This window comes from Nomia melanderi, chromosome 5 (genome assembly GCF_051020985.1).
Source record: "Nomia melanderi isolate GNS246 chromosome 5, iyNomMela1, whole genome shotgun sequence".
Taxonomy (NCBI): Eukaryota; Metazoa; Arthropoda; class Insecta; order Hymenoptera; family Halictidae; genus Nomia; species Nomia melanderi.
Window position 1 is genome coordinate 10390659 of NC_135003.1, and position 25799 is coordinate 10416457.

At 44.4% G+C, this 25799-nt stretch overlaps 3 protein-coding genes across 5 annotated transcripts in view; 1 reads left to right on the top strand and 2 right to left on the bottom strand.

Moving 5' to 3' along the window:
- LOC116430816 (cuticlin-6) overlaps positions 1–13818 on the bottom strand; it is a 28568-nt gene extending 14750 nt beyond the window's left edge. Inside the window, exon 1 of the mRNA XM_031985419.2 lies at positions 13397–13818. Within this exon, the coding sequence (XP_031841279.1) occupies positions 13397–13486 (90 nt within the window). The 5' untranslated portion in view covers positions 13487–13818. The remainder of the gene's footprint in view (positions 1–13396) is intronic.
- A 2816-nt stretch (positions 13819–16634) lies between these two features.
- Syn (synapsin) overlaps positions 16635–25799 on the top strand; it is a 56399-nt gene continuing 47234 nt past the window's right edge. Inside the window, exons 1-6 of one of the 2 annotated variants that reach the window (XM_031985531.2) lie at positions 16635–16764; positions 19565–19979; positions 21893–22229; positions 22617–22870; positions 22952–23087; positions 23286–23390. In XM_031985531.2, the coding sequence (XP_031841391.1) occupies positions 21972–22229; positions 22617–22870; positions 22952–23087; positions 23286–23390 (753 nt within the window). In that variant the 5' untranslated portion in view covers positions 16635–16764; positions 19565–19979; positions 21893–21971. The remainder of the gene's footprint in view (positions 16765–19564; positions 19980–21892; positions 22230–22616; positions 22871–22951; positions 23088–23285; positions 23391–25799) is intronic. The other variant, XM_031985530.2, reaches the window with a different exon arrangement.
- Positions 23437–25799, bottom strand: part of Timp (Tissue inhibitor of metalloproteases) — a 33874-nt gene continuing 31511 nt past the window's right edge. For both annotated transcript variants that reach the window (XM_031985534.2, XM_076368041.1), the window contains exon 5: positions 23437–25345. In XM_031985534.2, the coding sequence (XP_031841394.1) occupies positions 25022–25345 (324 nt within the window). In that variant the 3' untranslated portion in view covers positions 23437–25021. The remainder of the gene's footprint in view (positions 25346–25799) is intronic.

A 25799-nucleotide genomic window follows, 5' to 3' on the forward strand; every position in this document is an offset into this window, starting at 1 on the left:
GGCTCTTTGTGTAAAACTAATGACAAAAAATCTGTTACAAAAGGGTAGGTTTTTTTCAAATACTATTCTAATTAAGAAATATCTTGACTCATTTTCCATTTCACCTAACTTACGAATCAATTTATTTCTCTTTCTTAAAGATACAACGAAGATTACACTCGCGGTGTGAATAAATTAAAAGGAATTCATCAATCATTTTTTCAGTAAATTATTTACATATCTTACATAAGAAGACAGTTTTTATTGTATCTCAAGTTCAAGTAACACTCACAGTTCCTCCTACACATACACAATTCGAAATATACATTTTCACTACTACTGAATCTATTATGTTACTACCACCGCCCGTAAAGGTCGTAGTTCCGCGGAAACAACCCGTGTCCCAGTATAAAGCTTGATATCAGAAGCCCTAGACGAAAAGCTTTTATATTTTATCAATTTTCTATTACTATACGCAATGTGAGCACGCGTGATCGCGCCTCCGCGGATCCCGGTCGCATCTATTTAACCTTTACACTCTCGGCGCCAGTTTTTGTGCCGCAATGTCGGCCCCGCCCCGAGAGAACTGTCCGGACGAGTATTAAATAAACAAAGCGGAGGGAACGATGGTTTTCATAACGAGTTTCGCCTCTCGCCAGTCGCATAAATTACGAACCGATAGAAACATACGCTGGTTTCGCGCGTACGATCGCGCACCCTACCCCTAATAACCGTGGGCGTGCGTTCCCCGTACGCCATTGGGCGGTTCGGCGTTCCTACGTGCGCGTTATTGAATGGCGAAAGTGAATTGTGTTAAATTATTACGATTATACGGAACGCGCGTGGCGCTGGAATACCGATGCCCATTACCTCCGCCACCTGCGTCGAAATAGATAAGTCGATAAGTTGCAATCATACCCATAGTGCTCTAACAGATGGATATTACACGGTCCCTCGTGGGAGATCTTCTATGATACTACTTATCTGCGCGAAGCCATCGTGATTTTTCGAATACGCTTGAAACACCAGCCTCCTATAACCGGCAATGATCGGTTGACGCAGGGGTGAAAACTTATCGGTCAACAAACGTGAAATTAACTTGAACGGTCAATTTGGCGTTCTCCTATTTTCTTGTTTCAATCAAACTGGTAAAATACGGTAAGATAATCTTTGCAGAGTAAAACTGTTGTCCCGCTTAAGTGAACAATTTTCTTTTCCACTTTGCTTGATAAACGACGAAGGCGCACCGAGGCTGTTTAATGAAGTTCGCAAGCTCTCGGTAATTTTAATTAAATCTTCAGAAGACTCCAGTGTCCATTGAGAGATTCCGTCTTGCCTGTACAAGTTTAGACTCAATTTACTGGCAAGGCAATTCCTGCGCTAAAGCTGCACGTTCCTTTATTTTCCGGGCTTCCAAGGATCAGAGGTTAATGAACATTAATTTAATCCCGAACCCGTTCATCTTAATTATTAAAGCCCCAGAATATCCGCAGAACAGATACGGATCTCCTTGCCTCGACGGTTTTTTAAATTGATACCGTGCAATTACTGTCCGTGCACCAGATTGAAATCAGCAAACCGCGGTAACATGGTTGCAATTGAATTACCTCGGAGACGCACTCTCGCCGGCGTCGGAAAGTAGAAAGCGTAATTTCTTTTCTATAGTCGTTAGCCGGCAGACGATTGAATCGTTGCAACCATGGACCATCGACGCGATTAATAAATCTGTTCCGTTCGTGGTGTCGAATTTGAATATGAGATCGCGTGCAATTCACCGCGTTTCTCCGTGCACCGTCCTCGGCGCGGTTCGATTAATAAACGGGATCGAGTGTTCCTTGCCTCGAAAGGGGTATGCGGGCGGCCAGCCAAACGGGAGGGGGAAAAATGCTCGAACCGGGCGCGCATGCACGAGACAGAGAGTGCGTCTCGTATGGTATACTGGCCGCAGCCAGACGGAAAAGTATGGCGAAAAGTGAAAGTATGAAATTAAAAAGTAAAAAGGCAAAATTGCATTCGGTTTTACTGCCGGCTGAGGTCGGCGGTCCTACCGGCTCGCCGAGAAACTCCTCTTCCCTTGCGGTCTTGGCGGCGAGCCTTGGACTCGCGCGCTGAATTCGAGACTCCGACGCTCGCCAATAACGATAATGCTAACTTGGCACTCGCACGCAGGCGAAAAGTTGAGTTAAACGTGATTGAAAGTGTAATTTATTACGGCCGGCGCGACGTGTAATGAAGAAGCGGTTCATTGCTAGATAGTTTTGCTTCTTTCTTTGTTAGCGAGATATTGTTGCCAAGTTATCTTTTTGTTTGAACCCTTTTAGTCTTCGAGGAACGAAGAGATATTCTCTTCAGAATTTATTTCCCCCCTGAATACGGTACTTTATTCTTTGAATATAAATGTGATATTACATATTTTTAATAAAAAGAACTTGATCGTTTCAGCGCAAAATGGTGCTGCGTTCCCACGAAACAATTACTTTTCTTCGACGAAAGAGGAAACGTTAACCGAACGAAAACGAAATTCGATTCGAGTATCGCGATACCTCCGACCATTTCAGAGTGGCCACGCCGAAACAGAAGAATATTAACACCATAAAACGCGGATAAGTAAATAAATACGATTGTAAACTGCTACCCCCTGTTACATTTTATTTCGATTGTGTTTCCTTGGCCCCCTCGTAGCACCATTATTACCGATGCCTGGCGGTAGCGTTTCTAATTCATGCGAACTTACGCCTTCACAATAACACCGTGTCACGCGCGAGCCTAATGCGTAGTATCCGGACGCAGCGGTAATGGCAGCCGGCCACATGAGGCAGAACGAAGCACCAAGGAACATTTCAATAATTCCGTTCGTACGTTCGCATCGGATGGATAATGAGTACGTACGTACGGCGACCGAACGAAATCCCCGTCGATGCTGTTTTCTCGAGTGTGCCGTTTATCTCCGCCGAAACGACATCATTACGGTTCCTAGCGGCGACACACGGTGCCCCTTTATTGTTCCGACATCGCGACCGATTCCGCGCGCTGCTTGTGCCACAGTACATAGACACACACGCATGCGCAGTATGTATATATATATATATACTATAAAATATATATATATATATATTACGATACACGGGTTGAACGATTCGATTACCGGGATCCTGGTAAACAGGAAACTCAATGGAGGACTCCGAACACCATGGGAACGCGGTTCCGTTTCGATCGGCAGGCGTCTCCCTCCGCCGCGTCGTTCGACGTTTTTCTTCGAAGCTACGCGATACGACTGACGGATGTTTATTAAATGAAACCGCAGGCAAAAACGAAACACTTGCGTGGTGAAACGGCACGTTAAAACAGGAGCGTGATGCCACGCAGATGCACCGTGCCGTTCTGCCTCGTTTCGTGGAAAACGGTAAAACACCGATCGTTGAATAAAATCGATTTCCAGGTGAACGAGAGAACGGAATCATTGAGGAATGCTTCGACCCGAGAATATACCGAGAAGGAGGCTCGGAAGTGACCTTCTGCGAATATCCAGGAATCTGGACCTGTTAACTGGAACAGATGAGTAAACTTTATATTCGTTTAGCATCTATTCAATTTCTTGTCTTCTTTATTTATCCAGAGATAACGTTGGTAAATCTTCCATTAACAACGATTCTTAAGCATTAAGTTGCAGTCGGAGCATAGTATCCAGTACTTCGCTAATTTCCTCCGCAAATTTACTTTATGCCTACAATATTGATACACGCATTATCGGCTGTCTTCTAACCCGTAACATACGCGATGCAATCGCTTTAAATCTCGCGTGTTATCAGTCGATGTACCGCTAGCCCCGATATCCTTGATATTATTGCGTAACGGTATTTCGTCAGCCCTGGGACCTGTAACGACACTTAAACAATACATAATAAGATAAATCTCGCAGTCGTTGCCACAGAATTTCGGTCTCGTTAATAGTAAGGAGTCCGGAGGAGGCTCCGGTCGATTTCGATGTTTTTATTACCCGGTTCTACGTTATCCTTCCTCTGTCTTCGTTCTTTTTTTCCATCCGTCTGTGCACGCCAGCAACCTCGCGGGAACTTTAAACACTCGACGAGGCTGCAGAACTCATATAGGTTTGCCCACGGCAGCCGGCAAATCAGCTGCGTCAGTGGAGATCGTGATTTATATCCGCGGTTCTCCCGAAGGCGACGTCGGGACCAAATCGGCGAAGAGGTACGTTCTTCACGCTTCGTGTGCAGTACTCGGTTTCTCCCCTTTGTAGCGTACGCTGCGCGGAGCGTACGTGCGCCGTCAGGTCCGCTGGCAACGCACTTCGATTCGTACGAAATGGCATTGTCGTAAAGATGTAAACGTCCGTGAATCCTATCTGAAAGCCAGCGCGACTGGCAAAACCGCGGACCAAGAGGATCGACGCTCGAACGTTGCCTGGCTGGGAACCGAGAAGAACCGTTCATTGACGCTGACACGATCGTTCGACGACTGTTCAAATAGTAAACGTGCGGTTTTCCTTTCCTTGTCACGCGGAATTCGGGACTGTTCGTTGGCTCCCCTGCGGCATTCGGTTCGGAGAGGTTCTCGGAGATTCGCAGTTGATAGAGAATCGATACGTGACGAGTATCGTTAAACGATGTGTCGTGGTGCGTTGGAAATTAAAGGAAGTTTGTTGGATGTTGGTTTAGTTTAAAAAGTTTATTGATGCTTTTTTATTGAATTGGATTCTGTATTTTGGATTAGCTTCTACTCCTAATTTGATAGATTATTGCACGGACTGTAATTAAAGGAAAACTGTCTATTCAGTCGAAGGTTCAGAATGATATAAATCAACTTAAACAGAAAAGGAACTTGTTCACTTCAGTTTCGTGTTTAGTAGATCTTAAATTGACAACTACAAAAATATTTGGAAATCAGAGAGAAAATTTCTGATATCTGAACAATGAGAAACTATCATTTACTTGATTTTAGGTTATTTTTAAACGATCTTCAATTTCGCAAAAAAAAACAGCACAGATTTATCACCAGCGAATAATCTTTCTTGACAGGGCCGCAATATAATACAAACGGAAATGCCGATTTATTTATCGATACGTCTCAATCGTATAACAAATCGACCTCTCGAATTCAGAAAGGTCGGTAACGAAAAAAGAGATGCCACAGCACGGATTCATGGTCATCGGGCTCAACGAGCCGCCGCCGAAAAAACCCCGCAAAATAAATATTCAAAGAAGATCAATGGCGTAAATACGAAGCCATAAATTCAGTTTCCTTTGTGCGGTGCATCGCGGACCGAGACGTGCAATAAAAGTCGTAGCGTCGCGTCAAGGAGCTCCAGTGTTGCCTCGGCGAAAGACGGAGTGGTGCGCTGGTAACGTCGTCGTCTGCCGGCGCTGAGAACTTTTACGAGAACGAGAAAGACGTGGTATTACGTTATCGCGATGCATCTAAACGTCAATCTTCCAAATTAGAAAGCGTTGTTTGCCGCGACTGAAATTTCGCGCGATGATGATACATGAAAAGGGTCGTTTCGTTACGCGCATCACGGGGTATGCGGCGCGGCGGGGCCGCGGTTATATTGTTTAAATATATTCACTTTCAATGACGTTTAGTAACATCTTGATAGCCGGGAAATAATGAAAGCGGGAATAGCGGTGAAATCGCGTATTGTACGTACGTGCGACGCGCATAGTATGCAGGCTGTTGGAGCGCGTCATCATTAGCGCCGTTTCCGTTCGCTCCGATACCAACGGCGCGAACACGTAACGCTGAAGCGATGCGTGATTCCCAGCGGTCAGATCGTTCGAGGATTTACCAATGCAGATCCGAAAAATAAATGCATAAACACACAGCTCGCGTTAACTCGACTTTTTTTTCTCTCTCCGCTCTTCCAACGCTGGCATTCGCGGGCGCGGACGCGCGTGTCTGCGCGAGTTTAAAACGGTTTTAACACTCAAGCGGCCGCGCATTATTTCTGCTAGCTTGTCTTTAATGATTTTCTTGTGCGCGGTAAAAAGGTTCGTAACTTTATCGAATTAGAATATTTTCAAATGTTTTAATAGCGAGCCGACGAGGTATTTCGTAAGCGATCTCTCGCGTGTTGCTCGATTTAATTGTTAATATAAAACCTCGGTGCGCTGGATAACTGCGCGCGATGAATTTCCTCTATTCAATATATCGGACTTTTAATCGTCTCGCGCCGGGACTATTTCCATCGAGTTCGAACTCGTGTTTCCAATACATTCGAGATCAGAGTCTTTCTAAGAAATGGTCCCGCAGAGTCGAAACTTCTATTTCATTTACATAGAAAATTTACAAAAGCTATCTGTTGTTCTTTGAAAACATATTTCGAGGTCTTAGCTTAATACAAATACAAGCTTTAATTATCATGCACCATTAATTTTGACTTTATTTACGTGTAATCGACTTTTTATTTAAATACTGCATTACACACCTTCGTTATAAACGCGAATTCGTATTCACACGGCCCAGACAGTTTATCCACTCAATCGAACCTCATACGAACGTCAGCGTGTTTCCTTTCCCGGCCAATTCTTCAGCGACGACGCGGACCCGCCTTCAACCGTTTCTAATTCCATAAAGCGGGGTCCAATAGGGCGCGTCGCATGGGCATAAACCAGGAAATATGCAATCTCGTTGCAAAACAGCCGACATGAGACTATCCTGTTCTTATCACAATAAACCAGGGATTTTATACGCGGCGATGGAACGCGATTTCCAGCCTAACGTGGGATTGAAATCGGACAATACCCGTGCGTTATGCTTCCGTGTCGCGGCCCTCTCGCGGCTGAGGAGTGCTGCGCACTCGCACGGTTGATTCTCTCGCAATGTAGATACAGTGTATGACACGCCGGCCATGTGGACCGCTTATGGCCGCGTTGGGTGGATCGCCGATATTCACGGCGCTCGCAGCCTCTCTCGGCGTCGACTGTTTCGCAATCTCGAAGAAAAGACATATTATCACGGCGGCCGAACGTAGGCTGTGTAGCCGCGCGGCGTAGGCCGAACGATCTGGTCCGTGGTCGTTCGCCCGAAATGGGCAGGCCGATGAGAGGAAAAGTATGCAACGGTTCTGACCATTTTTGCGGGGACTCCTTTATACGGCGACGTACTTGCCCCCGGGGACCCGCACGAACGCTCCGGCCCCATTTTTCTATTTACGGAGAGAGTCATCTCGGAACGGTGTACTTTGATACCGGCAAGAGAGTTTCGTTTCTAGAGTCCGCTTACGTATAGTTCGCGCTGGGAATATTTTTCTTGGACACCGGATGTATCGAGTGAAAGTGGCTTGTCATTGATGTTCTTGTAAAAATGTCAGAAGTCGGTTCGTCGAGATTTAACGAATGCTACTTTATGGTATCGGTAATTGTAAAATCGGAAGGCTAATGGCTCGTTCCGAACCATACCGTAATTCCCGTGTTATATCATTCCTTTTTACAGCCTGCAATTATTCATAATTAGGTAGGCATCGTTTTTTGAAACGCGTTCGATTTATGTTTGAAAAATGGACCGTCAGATTAGCGGTTGTTGCACCATTATGTATATTCCATCGAACGTATTCGAAGTCGATGTTATACGAAGAGTTTCATTTCACAACTGTTCGCAGTGCATTTTACGAATCGTTCTGCCGACTTATCTTCGCAGCGTATCGGACGAAGCGTACGAACGTGAGAACACTTCGAAATTTGGAAATTTATAGTTGTAGTTCAGGATCGCAACCGGCGGATCGAGTCGGACTGAAATATCTGGAAGCGTTCTGCAGTTACTCGGAATACTTCACGATCGACCAACCGGACAATTTAAGCAGAAATTAATTGCGCGTCGCATCGCGCAATCGGCAGACCATAGAAATAAAATTCTCCGATCCGCGATGGCGCGCAGGAATCGTAATCGATGGTGTTCGGGCGTGCAAACGCGCGAACGCCGGGAATACGAAATATTAATTGCGCTCGGAACAGTTCCATTAATGGCTCAGAAGCGGCGGTTTTTGCGTGTACGTTCGATCACTGTCCGGTGCACTCATAACCTGTTCGTGGTCACAGTGCGTCGTCCTTGAAAAATATTCGATATAAGAGGATTACAAAGGCGGAATGAATGCGCTGCGCACGGTGTACGCGACACGTTTAAAATTCCGCCGATTTCTTTGGCAACGCCGGGCACGCGGTCCCGCTTTCCTGCGGAACGTACTCGATGGAATTCTCGCGGAAAATGTAAATTCCCCCGTTTAGTTGAGAAATGAGATATACGAGACGCATGAGATTTTCTGAGCGAGACTGCCGGCACTCGAGGACGTCGAATGGTATGTGCTCCGCGCACATACAGATGCGTGCAAGGATGAAGGAGCGGATTTTTCTTCCGTCCCCTCCTTTCCATTGCGTCAATACGCTACGGATGAATAATTAAACAAGTAGATCGCGGCTACTCTTCCACTGAGCATTATTGCGTTAATCGCTAAATAACTGCTAGCAATCGAGGAATGTTTGAAAAGAAGAATCGAATGTATTAATTACGAGCTAATCTTAGGATTACTGCGGTCATTTCATCGGGTTACGAGAAGATTCAGTTTTGAACAGCAATTCGTATCATACACGATATATGTTTTAAAAACGACCAACGAAATATGCTTCATATGAAATTCCGATCTCTGCATGCCAACCGTTTGTAAAAATACAATGCGCATTCATTTTTTCATTTAAGTTGTCATTTGAAAAATCGTGCGAATGGAATACATTGTGCAAATATTCAATAACAGAGAAGGCTGTGATATAAAAATATTTGTTTCGGACATTCGAAAAATAATTAAAATTCAATCGACATCCATTAACCGAGTCAACCATTCGTTTTTTAATCGAGGATCGAATGTTTACGACACATTATCGAAAATGGCGACGCTTTCGCTTGCGAAATATCGAGACCGAAGCACAAAATAATTGTACAACGGTTCAACTGATCGCTATCCCGTGTCACCTCGGGTTCCCAGGCGATGACACGATCGGGTCTCATCAATATTAATAAAGAAACATTAAATTGATGTATGCGGGACCGCGCACTTAATAAGGCCACCTACTATTAGAGGATCCCCGTATTGCCCCCAATTACAGGTATCGGCGAAAGAAGACAATTAAAATTCTTGACAAGTCTGTACAAGCGTTTGCAATTAATTCACCCGGGAGGCCTCACCTCGGTACCCGGTGAACGCCATTAAAATTCTCGGCGAGCTTGCGCAAGCCTCTTTCAAATGTAAACCGAAGCTTTCCAGAGCATATCGACGGTTTCGATAACTGCGCGGCGCGCATGCAATACGCTTTTTCCCCGATCCCGACGCGCGTAATTGTGCGCGCGGAAAAAAATTCGTGCCCGCGGACGACACGGGCCCCTACTTATATAGTTGAATCCTATCTACGATTTACGCCGTAGATAGCCCTATATGTGGCAAGGCCAGCTTCCTGTTAAACGGATTTTTTAATTAAGCAAAAGTTCGGACCGCGGGGAGCAGCGTTCACGTACGCGCGCGTCCCTAAAGCTGTGTACGTATCATTGTATCGTTGGTGACTTGAACTGCGTGTATTTCCTAGTATGTACCGTGTGTCCCTTTCATTAGGCGCTACACAAAGAATAAGTGTGTCGTTGAATTAATTATCATTGACGTATGTTATAAATTCTCTCTGATTTAGAATATTTTGTAGGTGTGATGTGTCTGCGTTGAAGTGTCCGCGCGCAGGACTTAATGATAATAAATTCAGCCGCTCTTCGACGATTCTCGTCCACAACAGAATGTCTTATGATGTTAACCATAAATATTAATGAAACGATCTGAAGATTCTTTAATGTATGTATTTTAAACATGAGATATTCAGGGAATTATATATGAACAGACTTTTACTTTTAACATGATTTAAGGACACCCTGTATGCATAATGTATGCATACCTCTTTGAAACTGGTCCTGGTGGAAAGGACATCTATTAAACTATTCAGAACTTGAAATTCTAAATGTAAATTTCATTATACACGACTCGAATGTAGCTCCTGAATTAAGAACGCTAGTTAATTTGTAATCATTGCGTCCTTGTTTATTAAATGTGAAAGGCACTCGGAGATCTTTGCTTCTGCTTTTAGTCCGGCTAAAATGGAATATCGGCAACCGTATATCGAAACCAAATTCTAGATCTCTTGCATCATATGCTCGGGGCCTTATGGTGTAATCTTGAACGACCTCGTTTCTTTAGAAAATGCGATCCATCGCTAAAAACGTGGACATTAACGGAGCCTAATGACGTCCTCACTGCGTTTTTACTATAACGAATACTTTACCGAACAAAATCAATGTTTTCCTTGGTTCTGCTTTTTATTAAATGACCTATGCAAACGGGAACCCGCATGAAAATCCGTATTCTATTAATAACGATCTACGTTTTCAAAACCATTCGACTACTACATCTACTCATAATTTTCAAAACTTACGATCACAATAATCATTTACAAAAATATCAAATACCCTTAATCAACAATTTTTCGCAATCTCCACGCTTCGCAAACCCTACCCACAACGTTTAAACCCATACCAATTACTCCACAAAACCAACTGTAAACTCAAGAACTAGAATTCGAATGTGCAAAGTTTACACAAACATCGACCTCAATTTCTTTTCATCAGCATGTCGAACGCTCGCCGGGTTAACCGGTAGATCACGAACGGGCGCAGTGGGACGGATTCTCGTTTCCTACATTTACCTAAATCAACGGGCGGCGGCGTTGTACTAATTCCTGCAATTGGTCGGCGCGCCGAATAAATTCGCGTATCGCGTGCGCGTGGCGATTCACGCATTCGCCGCACATTTGGCGCGTACCGTTGGATGAGGATTTGATGACTAGCGGAACGGCACGGGAGCAAGGAGGATCTTTGTTTATAGTTTTCATTAGTTACGCCTAACTTCATTGACGAGTACCAAGTTATCATCGAAAATGAGATAGGAACAGATGAAAAGTAACCAGTCGCACCCACATTCCTCATACTAGACATCAAGTGATCTTTCAACAGTACTGTTTCCAGATGATTTGATGTCTATCGAGACACCGCAGGGTTCAACAGGGCTTCCTCGCTGCGTATTTTCTTTAAAGCTTTAACTGGTTACATATAACCATATTGATGAATAGAGAATTGGCATGAGAAATGACATAAAAACTGACCAATCGGATCCACATTCCTCAGCCTAGCCATCAAGTGATCTTGCAGCAGCACGCTGCATGGCTTTGTAGTGCTCCTCTGCATTCCTGCAGGTAATAGGCAGAGCCGAAGGGGCCCGCCGCTTTTCGTCGCTCAATATATTTCGGGGCGAAACGACAGCACGGCCGCGGCGGGCAGTCGACGCGGCCCACCCGCTGCACACGCATTCCCCGGTACTACTTCGCCGCGGGAATGGCAAGGTTGACCGGGCCCGATAGTCAACGCGCGAGCGCAAGCGAGCACGGTCTATCTGAATTTTTATGGCAACGACGGCCAACACTTTTAGTGGATCTCGAACAATGTGGAACGGCAAGTTTATGGCCGTTACCGTAACTCCTTCCCGATATTACTGTATAATATCGTATTACGTTCGCGGTCCAGGCGAATTCCTCGCCGATTCTTTCTTTCCGCGCGTAATTTCACGATTCCCCGAGCGTACCGTTTTCCACGCGGCTCTTCGTTCCTCGGTCGGTGAGTTACGTAACGACGTCAGCGAAGTTTTCACGGTGAATCATTTCGACGATTTTATTGATACCGTTCCCGTGTTACCGCGAATTCTTTGGATGGAGTTAGTCTATATGACTTGGGCTTCGGAATTTTGGAATGTGAAGATTTTCAAATTAAATTTCGAATTTCGTTGCGTTTTCTTGGGAGTAATACAGTTCTTAATATTATAAATAGATTGAAGGTTTATTCGAATACACTTTCTCTTGTAAAGAAGTTTGAAGAAAGAGAAATTCAATTTAATTCTATTTTCTACCCTGAGTAGATACAGAATTTGGTCAAAACTTGAACAAGAGCGGTTAGGAACGCCTTCGTAATTTTCCTGTAAGTTTACTTTACGGTTTAAAGCGTAAATTAGTGTCGAGTCGTTACTTGTTAAATCAACTCTGCAATAAGATCGAAAGTTTCCTCATACTGTAACTACATAGACTTTCGCAGCGTTTTGCGGGTCTAATTTGTGCAATGTTCAGAATCCACAGTCATCCATCCCACGAATGGAATCAACAGACACCGTTTTAGAACTGACCAGCATGTATTTGTACGCTGAATGAATGAGTCAGCTGGAGACTCGCCGTCCGATCGCGGCGATTTATTATTGGCAAACGTACATTTCCACGCGTCTTCTTCATTCCACCCGGATGAAAATATCGTGCACAGTTTTATCTGATTTTTTTTTTGGATTTGTTTCGTTTCCGATGCCGACGTGTTTACGAACCAAGATCTTACACTCCGGATGATAGAAGATGACGGGTATACAGCGGCTTGAGTGTAACTGTACGATTGGATCAGACTTGCATACCAGCGAGTACAATCTATGATCTACTTCGAGATGCGAGCACGTCGATTTCCACAGGTGTCTAATTAATAGTTCACAACAGTGGATCAACGTCATCGAGCATTAATATCTTCTTCCATGGTTCAACTACTCGCGCTATTATCTTAATTAAAAATCATTTCGGTTTAACCGTATTATCTAGCCGATCGACCTAGAAATACCTCGCGTATAGTCCATCGCACTCTTCATTCATGAATTCGCGAGTATTTGTATCGAGTGAGTTCATTCTTCGGATTTCACTTTCCATTTATGAAAATTAATATTTATAACTACATTCGAAACGGAACTAATTTGTTTGGAATTTTTCAAACATAGGAGAAACAAGTAATATGCATTTATAAAATATTCGACTATATAAAACATAGTGGAAACAGTGTAAGAAAGTTTTCTTGATGAAAAAACTTCTACATTAATTTTAATATATCAAAATTCTTAATAGAATAAATAAATATCTGTTTAAACTAAATCAACCTTGCAAAGTTTCTCTAAAACTGGTTCGAGGTATGAAAATTCTGTCAAAGTACAAGAAGAAAAAAGAGAAGCTATAAATCAAATACACTGAAACACTTCAAAAAATTTAATTCACCGACTGCATGCATTAAAGTCACCCTAATCGCATCGAACATCCAAACCTAACTCACTACTCGACTACTTCAAAGTGACCGATCATACGAAAAACATCAAACAGGGATCGAGAATAATCGAAAGCGTGGCGAATAAATATCAAACGCAAGCTCAAATCCGAGGCAACGTGAGACGGTGCCACGGGTGAAATCGCCGCGAAGCGTGTCCTCATGTAGCGGTGTTCGAGACGCAGAATCTCCTGGACAGTGACGGACTTACCTCGCCGACACGGAGCGCCACCAGGGCCAGGCACAGTACCGACACAAGCGCACTGGCGAACGCGTGAATATTGCTCGTCCCAGCTGACATTTTCGGCGGCGGAGTTGCGTGCCAACGTACGACCGAGCCGGGGGTTGCCTGTACCGCGGTTCTGATGGATCTAATGCGGCGCCGGGTGTCCTCACGTCACATTTTCGTTACTTAACGAGAATAGTCGCATCGTACACGTCGATGGAAACACGGGTCGGCACGGGATCGACACACGCCTCGTTTCGTTGGCGGCCACGCGGTTTACTTTCCAGGCGGTCGCCGCGGCGAAGGTCGTTCGTTCTCGGCCGGAATCTCGTGACGATCTCGCGGAAACTCGATCGTTCGTCGTGGAGAACTGGAGGCGAATGTTATACTGGCGCAATAATGACTGTTCCTCCTGTACTGCCCCCAGGGACGCTCAGGTGTTCAGCATTTTGGGTGGGGATAGATCGTGGCCGCGCGGCGGCCATTCCCTTTTCATCCGATGTGTATGCGATCCACGCATTCAAGTCTCTCTACCCAAGAGCCGAGCGATGAGCACCGGACTGCACGGTATGCGCCGCCGCTGCTCGAGGTCAGCACTGTGCACGCTGCTTCCTTTCGCCCGCGTTGCCTGCCTTATCGACGGATCTCATGGATCCCTGAACCTTCCGGAACGTTCGTCGGAATGGTTCCCGAGGTGCGCTCCGCTGGACGGTGACCCTAATTCGCGAACCTTCACGGTTTTCTCGATTGAGAAAAGCTCTCGAAGCGTCGCTCTGCGGATTTATTGAACGTTCGGCTAGAATTCACGGGAACGTGGTTCATTCGAATTTTGAGTCGACTAGGTCAGGAAGGGCTGCTGCGAGAAGCTGGGGGTGGATATCGACTCGTAAGACGACTCATCCGCTTTAAGGTTTAAACGGCTGGATCTTCGGGGAGATTACGGGAGACGGAAAATTGAATTCAAGCACAGATTTGTTTGTTTTTATTCGAATTGTTATTGAGCAATTTTAGTGTTTAAGGAAGTTGTAATGAAATATGTATATTTAGAAGTGTATAGGTTTATACTTATTTATTGCACGGTTTCTTCCCAATTAATCTGATAGGTTGTCTCGTGAGTTAGTTAGGAAATGAGATCCTCTTAAGATATTGTGGGAGTTGGCGTACTTTGGTAAAGGCTTATAATTATGAGAGACAAACGATTGAACGGATATTGATTGAATGGAGATTGCGGAGTTACTGGATTGTCGATAGTCGCGATGCTTTGCGGAGGTATTGTCGATGCATCTCTTAAGTTGTCACAATGCAGACAATGGCGGACGTCGGAGACAATAGGAAGCTTATAAGATCATTCATGGATGACGTGCGAACCATTCATGACAATGATGCACCGATATCTTTACGCAGCAATGACTTAAATGCCGGATGTCGGCATTCCTGCAGTGTATTTACACTGATGTCACGGAAGACTTGACTAATGGCAACATCATGTAAAAGAATGGTGAAAAAGAAAGTACATACAATAAGGAAAATACATATGCAGGGTGTTGCCTTTAACGCGACGCACGATTTTTACCCCTTGCAGCCATCTGAAAAAAATAGTTTAGAACAAGAGTTGCAGGGCATGGAGTGTACAATAAATATCAGTAAAAAATATTTTTAAAGCAGTTTTTTCTTATGTCGAAATCGAGATCACCTTGAGTTTTACAAATAGATAACAATAGTGTACAACATCGAAGCATCGTTAAACTGAAGAGTCGTTATAATCCAATATTTGATTTTAATCACTACGAATTTGTTCATAAGTTTGAATAACACATTAATTTTCTGCCATTAATATTCGACCGTTAAAATAAACATACTCTCGCGACGAACATAAACCTCCATCTTTTTGTCGAGTTATTAACGATGAGTAATTCCATTGAACGCGATATCATAATCCAAGGGATCGATATGCAATTTAAAATCGATCGAGATAGAACCGAAGAAGCTAAATTAAATATCGCGTAAGGACGCGGTTCAGCGCGTTTATTAATTCAACGAGAACCTGCTGAATAATAAGTGTATGAATATAAATTTCTCGGGAACCGGAATAATTTTTCCCGGTAACCGAGTCCCAGCCGCCCGGTGTCGAGTGGTCATTGAATGGTCCTCGAGGGAAGACGGTGGCACGCCGGTGAAAATAAAAGTAACTCACGTTGAAAAAGAGTCACTCGTGATTCATACCCTCTCTTACGTAACGAGCGGAGAAGCGAGTACGACTGACGTGAGACTCGGGGAACGTAATCTTAATGAAACTCCACCGGCTCGCGCATCCTTTGAACGATCTTATCCCGGAAAAACGTTGCTGACCCAGTTTCCCACAGAACACAGCAGACAGAAAACGCTCGCCAGCCACGTTTCTCCAACAAGAAAAAACGGGGGAAAACAATTAGAAAGAAAAACAAGGAACGCATAAAATCACGCTTAAAAGCAACGCCGTGGAAATGCAGGGAAGGGATTAATCGCGGTATATATTAATCTCATTGTGCCGGTCCCAGGTTTAATTCCGTAAGGCCGACTGCCGGAGACAAAGAAATTTGATTTCCACGGCGTTCCGCGTTTCGCGTCCTTTTCCGCGGTTCCCAACTGCGCGGAGCGGCTCGCGCGCGTGAGACTGGCACAGCCACCGGACAATGAGGAACTCTATCTCCCGAAAGATTTCAAAGTATGATTTCCATAGCCACAAAAGCTCGGCGTCAGAGGAGGCTGCTGCGAATATCTGGGTCGTCGCATTAATTCTTTCACGCGTGCTCGGGATGGCTGGCTAGAACAACACCGACCATTAAAATTATTACACCGTCGAAAAATAAAAAAAACCGGCTTTACGGCTGGCTTCGGCTATAAAAATAGTCTGCCTAGGGACCATTACCGATTACGAGCGACCCTATCGAAACGACTACGGATAGTTTGAGTCAGCCGCGCCACCCGGCCGGGCGAAGTGGCAGGCAGGAGCCGGCTCGATGCAGGGAGGCAATAGCGTTGTAACCTGACGTTTCATCTTCAGTCGGCCAGCAGGTGGAGCGTGTTTGACGCGCATCGAGCGACGTCAACCCTGTACAAACACCAGGGCCGAGACCAGGCATATCGGGGAAACACTGGGGCTCGTCCCTTTTCCTCGCTTCCCCTGCCGCCCTCTCGTTCCCTTTCTCCGTTGTCGTTAGCTAGCCGGCGGGGAGCCCGTGTGGGGGATGATAAGGATGACGCACGCGCGGACCTATCGACCCGCGAACCCTCCGGGTAACACCCTCGCGATTCTCGGCTGAGGCTCACTGCTTCACCGGCAAACTAGTGGGTAGTACACGCACGCGACACAGGTGAGTACCAGCTTTAAACTATGATCTTGCGATCCGAGTGTATTCGAGGCACTGATTTATGGGTGGATCTGATGGCGGCGAGGGGCACGGTCAAGGTACTTTAACATTGTTGTGGAGGAATTTTCGTTCGGATGCCTTTTGGTGGTCTTTTTCATTCATGGTGGTAGGACCTTTGCCTCTTGGTGTCTTTTATTGCTCCGACTTCTGATGTCTTTCGTTGCTGGGATAGTGAACGGGATTGATTTTCGATTATTCGGGACGTTTTACGGATAAGTTTCGGTTGACTTCCGACCCCACCGTACGCGCCACGGCGTTTTAATTGAATAAACTTAAGAAGCTTGTGAAGTTTGATTCTTGTTCGCGATTTACGGCGTGAGAGGGCTTCTCGGTTGAGTGAAAACCGTACGCCGGTCAATTGTGATCTCTCCTTGCTGGCACGCTTGTAGTCTCGGTTTCGGTTTAAATTTACGCGGGAGTATGGAAAGTTAGTGGCACTATGTTGATCGATGGAGACGAGGCTCTAGCCTGCGCGGCACACCGACCGACGATGAGTGATTGCTTCACGCGGGTTCGCATGTCGTTTTCACGTGACCGTTACGGCTTTGGGATTTTTATTCTCGTGCCGCTCGGATTCCTCATACCTTCGTATTAGACGTTGCAAATTCATTAGTGGTGATTGGCTAATTGCATATGGTTATTCTCGGATTCCGTCGGGATAGTACATCGTTGACTATCTTCGAGATATTTTGTTAGCAGATTGCTTCAAAAATAATGCAAAATAAATGATAAACTTGAACGGAGTGAAAGGGGATATATAGGAGCAGTTCAAAATGACAGGTATTCTACGTTACATTAATCGAAAGCAAGAATAATTTCAAACGTTTTTCGTTCCACCGTTATTATAGTACATTCGACAAATCGCGGCTAGTGTTTTCTGTGTGCGCAGCATTGGGGCGGTCATTGCGCCTGTCCTTTCCTAACACCTAGTAACTCTTCCATCATCGATTATTACTAAAGTCTAAGCCGAACGCCCTGTAGAACGCGTGGGTGATTTGCTTGTCTAGTAACTTTATCACACGACTAACATCTATTCACTCGTTTTCATTTTCGACTTCGTTCGTGAAAATTGGAAAAAAAAGAATTGTACAAAATCAATAAAAAAATAAAGTCTACATTTCAAAGAATGTTAATCGAATTCGGGGTGTACTCGTCGAATTTGAATAATTTAATATTTCAAAAAAAGGGGTGTGTCACAGTTGATTTAAATACCCCCTACCCGTCACGTTCGTGTATCGCTGTCGTCAGTTTGTAGTGCCGGAGCTTTATTAAAATTAGAAATAACCATCGATCTTCGTTAATCGATCAGTATCGAGTTTCGCGGGTATCGCTTACGCCGTTGCGGACGTGCGCCGGGTCTTATGATAAACGTTCCACGAGCCGAGAAAAGCTCGTCGCGAAGAATTACGTAAGAGCCGGCCGACGGGAGGAATCGCGAGTAACTTCCAGCGGAAGTTGAAATTCGTGGGAACTCATTTGAAATTCAATCGAGTTCGAGGTTTCGAAATTAATTGAACAGAGACAGCTCGCCGAGGAGCGACACGCCGCGTGGAACCGCGTTAATTTAAAGTTCGCCGCTCCTCTCTTCAGAAAACGCCTTCAATAACGAGACTGCGAAAGAAATTCCAAGTTCCCGAGGAATCGTTAACTCGCTTTTAACTTCTGAACCGGGCGAACTTTCCGTGAAGTTCATTCGTGCATAACTTCTTCCGCATTAGTCGGCTCAGAACGATCCTGTAGTCACGAAGCGATCGCGTGTGCCGTCGATGGAGAAAAATTGCAAAGCTGTGAACCGCATGCGACTAGAAAAATGCTCTCGGGCGTGCAAATTGCTGCCCCGGGCCGCGAACGTTTCACGGAAACAATTAGCTCTTGTTCCGGTAACCTCTCGTTATCGTTTTTCTTTATCGCGGTTCGATAATCGGGGCCGGGACCGAAATCGGTGCTCGAGCGAGGAAAAAACACGCCGGGTCGCGCGAAAATCCTCCAGCGTGCACCGGCATGCTGCGCCGCTATCGATCAGCTTGGGGATATCAAGCTCCACTTTTGCCCGTGCTAAATTTCTGCGAGAGGTCTTCATTTCGCGTGCATAAAGAATACGCCGGGGACATTTTTATCATGGACTGGAGGGCGCCTCTTGTGAGAGATGTTTGCTGCTATCTTTCGTCGGCTTGAATGCCGGCCGTGGGGGCTTATGAAAGAGAATAGGGTGCCTCGGAGACACGGTTCTGGAGTAACGTTTTGCTGCTGGGGGTGTTTCAACCCTGTCACGTCGGGGGAATATTAAGGGCAAGATTTCCGCGTAAAGGAAATTTAATCTTATAATGGGCTTGTGATTCTATTACAGAGATTCGTGTGGTTAAGCTAAACACGAGCAGAGTGGGAATAGTATGCGTTGTGTGCGAGTAGTCGTTTCGAAGTAGTCTTGACGCTAGGTTTACGGAAAGTGTTAATTCAACGCATATTGAATTTTATAAACATCATTAGATAAACGTTTACGTTGACGTTGATTGATACAAAAATATGCAATTGTCTACTTTTAAACCTCTAATTTCCTAGATTAAATGAAGGAACATCAATTTCTCTAAATAATAAAACTACGTGTATAATAAATCTAAACCTATCGTTAATGTTTGAGAAACATTTGCTAAATCAATTCACTGCGAATAGCAAACAGTATTATCCAGACGGAAATTAAAACTGAAGCGAAGAAATTAACGAAGTCTGGTCTTTCTCCTTTCAGATTTCAACTTGGATTGTTTAGTTTCTCCTTCCTCACCTCTCTTATTTCATCCTTTCCTTTCGGATTATCTTACGTTGAAGTTTCTTCCGCAACTGAAAGACAAAGAGAAACGCAAACATCGAACCGGCGGATCATCGAACGAGAGCGAATCCGAGCGAGCCATCGGGCAACCCTTGCCGAGCGATTCGTCTCTGCCGAAAAGGGGCTGGTGAGAAGTTCGCGACCGCGAACGTTGAGGAACCGAGACCAGAAAACCGGGGGCCCGCGTTTGGAAGACGAAGTCTGCGTTAACCAGCAAGATTACCGGCCGCGGCGGTTGCGCCAAATATTGTGGTACAGCTCCATCACCCGGCAACATTTCATTCTCCAGCTTTCGGCAGTCCTTCACCTCAAATGTTAACTACCTGAAACGGAGGTGAGTGCCATTCGCAAGGATCGCGACCGCTAGACATTGCATGCGCAACCCGCACTCGCTCGATGGAATCCGCGGAACGTTCCCAGCTATCTGTCTTCTCTCTCGGGCGCACCGCAGACCGGAGAAACTCGGAAGCGTGCGGCGGCTCGAGATTCACCGCGATATGAACGCTTTTCTCCGGGCGATCTGTATCGGTCGGGCATTTCGAGAATTCCTGCGATCCGCGGGTTGCCGGTGAATTTTGTATCCGTTATTGCTCCGCGCACATCGCATTAGGAAATCGTTTTATTACTCGCGGTATTCGAGCTCGATACACCGTTCGCGGGGTGTAAATTTTATGGAGGGATAAAACTCGCGGAACACATCAGGTAGTGATAAGGAATTTACTATTCTATTAACTACGCGAGGATGAAGGCACTTGTTGATATTTTGTTCGGATATTTGAAATGCTAGGCGATAAAGGATAGGGTCTATCCTAGGTGAATTCTGAAGGTGTATAGTATAAGTTAATTATTTCATGACACACTGATAATAGCGAGTTATTTTCGTTAAGTATTATGTACTTTGTAATGGAACTACATTTTAGAAGATCATTTAGGTTACATATATTGTTGATGAAGTCCCATTGAAAATACGTTGATACTTTATATATATATTATACTTTTTCATCGAATCTCTAGGCAATGCAGGATAATAATGATTTAAAGTGATAAACGGCTACCTTGATTCAAAGTTAATTTAATAGACGAGTATATCGTGAGCTGCGACGCGATATAATATACAGGTCGATAAATTGCTCGTTCAATTAATCGAGGCGGTTATCTGATTCTTCCGTTCAGCAATAATTAATAGCATTATCAGAGTTTCGCGAGCGGCGAGTGACAGGCTAGTGACTTTAATTTATAGCTGCATTTTATTGAAACGATAACTTTTAACCGGTTCCCGAAACGGAGAGGAAAAAAACTATGAGATATTCGAGCAATTATTTCTCGACGTAATTATGCATGCGACTGTTTCAAAATTCGCTTTCGATATCATTCAATTTCCGCCTGAAGCTCGATATTTTTTAATATTCATGTCATTTACAGATGAAGCACGAATATAATATCATTACTGACAAGTGTTGCACAGCGTTCAGTTCAATATTCGGTCTGAATTATGATGTAATAGCGAAGCTTACTAAATGCATTCCGATGTCGTCGTTCTCAATTATTGTACAAGTTATAATGTAACGTAAATTGCTGACGAAAAGCTTGGAATCCTGCTTCACGTTTCGTTATTAAAGGAACAAAGTTAATTTATTCTCAATCACTCGAAATATCTCACTTCAACTTAACAATTGAAAGATTCACGGCAATCTTCTTGCCATTACATACTTTTCAAATGGAAATCAATTTTCCGTCCCCTCTTTCCAATCAAATCTACATCTCAATCAACTGCGAATACTCGAGAGAAAATTCTTTTGCAAGGCATTCATTCAACAGAAATCGGCAATCGATTCCGCATTTACGATTCAGCAACGTACGCCGCCACGCATACACTCAACAATCTCGCTAGGTGAAGCATCGTCTGCTGCTTAACGACGCACGAGCGATTGTCGACCCTCATTTCGCGCGTAGCATCGCAAGCGATCTGTCCGTCACTAAAACCCCAAAAAAAGAAGATTGCGACAGGTTCACGCATCAGAACCGAGAATGTGTGTCGCCACCCATCACGCATGCAAGCCAGCAAGCAATCGGTAAATCGTCCATCATCTCAGATGCCATCCATATTGCCATTCATCCCCCAAGCACCTGGCTGTTCGATGTGCAGTTTTGAACGTCTGTCCACGTAAAGCCAAAGAAATACTAAACGATATCGTGAAACAACGGGACGTGTCGGACCGATTGTCACTATCACGACCACCACCATAGTTTGTCTTCCAGGTTCTCGTCAGGGGATTTGAGCTCGGAGCTCGACGATGAACCAAGCACCGACTCCGGGCTGGCCTCCATGGCCAGGGATTCGTCCCAATCGTATCAAGCAGTGCCGGAAAGGCCGTTGCAGTCACAGCCGACCCCTGTACCGCCAGCCAGCCAGCCACCGGTGCCAGGCGCACCGCCTACCAGGCCAACCCAACCCGTCGGCGGCGATCTAAGCCTCAACCTGAGGCCCGGCTCGAAGACTACTAGCGCCCCGTCGTCGCCGGCGAAAACCCGGGAAAGCTTGCTCCAGAGGGTTCAAAGCTTGACCGGGGCTGCTCGCGACCAGGTACTTGAAAATTATGTTAACAGCGCCGACGTTTATCGTGGAAGGTTTATAGGTCTTTTAATTTTAGTACTAGTGAATCGTGCTAAAGTAGCTTCGAGTAAAAAGTACTGGTTGCTTTATATTTCATAAGGACAATTAATGAAGTCTTCTAGATGGTACAAGCAATGTTACGAAATGATTCAAGCAATCTTCATTTATATAGGAATCTCTTGATATTTGGATAGGTTTGTACGGTTCAGTTTATAGAATTGAATTTCTATTGAATTATTGAGTTGAAGGTAGCTTGGTAATTTCAATTTGATTCTTCTAGTATAGGAAATCTTTGATCTCCGGTAGGTGAAGAGTAATTTAGCGACTTAATTAACCTCTGTCTGAATTAATGTTTAGGGTGCGTCTATTCTGGGAGCGGCAGTGTCTGGCGCGACGAGAGGCCCGTCTTACAACAAAGATCGATGTTTCATTCTCCTGGTGATCGACGATCAAAACACCGACTGGAGCAAGTACTTCCGGGGCCGCAGACTCCATGGCGATTATGAGATCCGCGTGGAACAAGCGGAGTTTCGGGAATTGTCGCTGACAGCGAGCGAGGCTGGCACTGTGGTCTCTATGGCAGTTTATCGTAACGGGACCAAAGTCATCAGGTAAGGTCACATTTCATATATTTCCATCTTTCGTTTCGCTTGGTATGAACATGTAATTAAATTACATGTTTCTTTTGTTAGATCCTTCAAACCTGACTTTGTCCTGATACGACAGAACTTGAAGGACGCAGGGGAAGACTACAAGAATCTCCTTCTCGGTTTGATGTACGGCGGTGTCCCGAGTATTAACAATCTTACTGCAATTTACAACTTCCAGGTGAACAGTAGTTCAAGCATTGATTATCTCTGTCTCTAAACTACAAAGCTTGTTTGTCACAAATAAAGTTATTTACTTACAACGTATTACAATAATATGAAATTATATGTTAGAAACAACGAAGGAATTCGCTAAACTGTATCGTGAATCAATGTTGCCAATTATATCTACTGATATTAATATTGTTTCCCTTCGTAGGACAAACCATGGGTGTTCGCGCACCTCGTGGGACTCCAGCGTCGACTGGGAAAAGAAAACTTCCCCCTGATCGAGCAGACGTACTACCCTAACCACCGTGAAATGGTGAGTGAAAAGAAACTTACATTCTATCCGACAGAACGAACGATGATGCGTTTTCTCCTTTATTTCTCATCGTTCAAGTAATACATAATACTTACAAAAGTTATCAAATGGAAGAAACTAAACTAAAATACATAGTCTCGACTTAACGTACATACCGTTCACGTGCTAGGAAAATGCCAACTGACTCCCTTCGTGTCGCGCGTTTAGCATTTTGTACTAAATTTCTACACCCCGGATTGCAGGGTTCCGTTTCTCGCCGAGAAACGAACGATCACGCTTAGATCCAGTTTACAAATAGGGAACTTAACTGATCACGCCTACTAATACGCGTCCCTCGCACACTCTCTGAATAATCAGATAACGTATCCTTTCTACATCAGGGAAAAACTAAGAACATAACGAAAGAAACGCGATTTCGTAACGAAAAGGAACGGTGATTTTCATAATTCATTCGCAATTCCATCGAGAACTTTCAAGACATATGAATCGATTATTTCGTCGTTTCCGTATTCAGAGATCCGCGCGATACTCTAATAAAGAATCGAATACCTTTCAGCTCAATTTCTTATACACACACGACCAGGGTACGTAAGATAAGAATAATTTATAAAATGCATAATATACATTAACAGCCTATATGTACAACTAAAGGTATATAGCCAATCGATGTCGAATATGCTCAAGCTTCACTCTTTCAACATTTTTGCGCGGGTTATGGCCGATTTGAATTGCGGATCCGTCCCGGCCGAATTGTTTAATTAAACGTAACGAGGCCGGCAGCGTCGGTTTCAATGAGAAAATTAAAAGCTTCAACGAAGGTATTTACCGACGGGGGCTCCCTCATGAATTATTCTTTTCGATTTGCCAGGTGCATCGAATATCGCTTCCTCCGGTTCTCCTCCCGTTCCCGGTAATTCAAGCGTTTCAACCGGACAAAATGCATGGAACGGATAAACGATTTAAAATTATATAATTGAACGCGGTGCTTTGACAACGCGATGCGCCTTGGAACATTCAGAGGTTCGTCGAGCGACTGCAGACAGTCTCAAGCTTTTCTCAGAGAATTACGATATATACACAGCTGCTCAGAGGTTACGCACTTCTTTTAAACATGAAAACATTCCCCGAATAAATCAATGTTTTGACATTTAATACTAATTAAATTGGCGACATCAAAAACTATTGTAAGCCATTGTCATTCAATTTGTCAACAATAAGAAAAAATAATTGTCCACGTGTTCAAAGAGAAAGAACATCGACTTCAGTTCCGGTGTCACCGATTCAATCAGAAGATATAATAACGCGTATATTTTCTAAAAGAAAAAAGTGATACAATAAAGAAAATCTAGTATTAAGCTCAAAATTTTCGAACAACGTGCTTCAGACTTGCCCGCAGCAGTGTTGTCGATCGTTGAATCGACGTTGCCACCCCGTATTTATCGACGAACGGCTTTTGTACTCGCTGACACAACCTTCCAATTAATACTTTTGGTAAAACGCGAGAATAAATAGTACGTGACGCGATACAGAGGATGAAAACGCGAATAGTCAACAAAACTAACGCTACGGTTCTGGAATAAATAAATACATCCCGATCCACTTGGCAACAAGTTCTTTCTTCCGAACGGTTATTAATCGAACTCGGGGACGTCTGGTTTTATTCTTTCCGGGTGCGCGATCTGCAGCAGCCCTCTTCTTTCCGACTGATCACCGAGCGCGTTGTCGTTGTGCGAAATGGGCTTAGTGTGGTTTTGTTGCTCCCGTTTCCGCTGGTGCTCCTTGATGCACTCGTTGTAAGGCACTGACGGAACCCAGGAGCATCCACCTGGTCTAGCAAGGCATATTCCGTATTTTTCTTGGCATTTCTTCGGTCCCGGCTCGCTCTCCCATAAACATCGCTTCCTTCCGCCGTTTTCCAGATCCTCGCCTTTCCGCCACCACGGTGTGTAAGCCACCTGGTACACAAAGAACAGCGGAAATCAGTACGAAAAATAAAATTCCACTTGAACTTACGATTGAACGAAAATTAACAATGTATTCGTAAGTTTTAGATGTTAAGCATTCATTCTTACGGATGCCAAATCTATTTAGATTAAATAATTAAATGTCGTACCCCTATGATAGTTGAAGCTATTCAGCTTTCATACGCGATCTTTTCTCTTTGGATTACTTTTAAATTAAGTTATTAGTTCGAAAATGAAATAAACATATTCTATTCATGCAAGAAGTACAAATACCACGACCGTTTATACTCGAAACAAAGAATTGATCGCCAGTTTGGAAAGCTAAATCGGCAATCGTCAACAGAAATATAGTTAGAGACTCTCGTTTCTCCCACATTCTTAGAAGTTCCTGGAGAACTTACGGCGCAACTGAATAATAATTTGGAGAACATAAGGTAATCCGAGA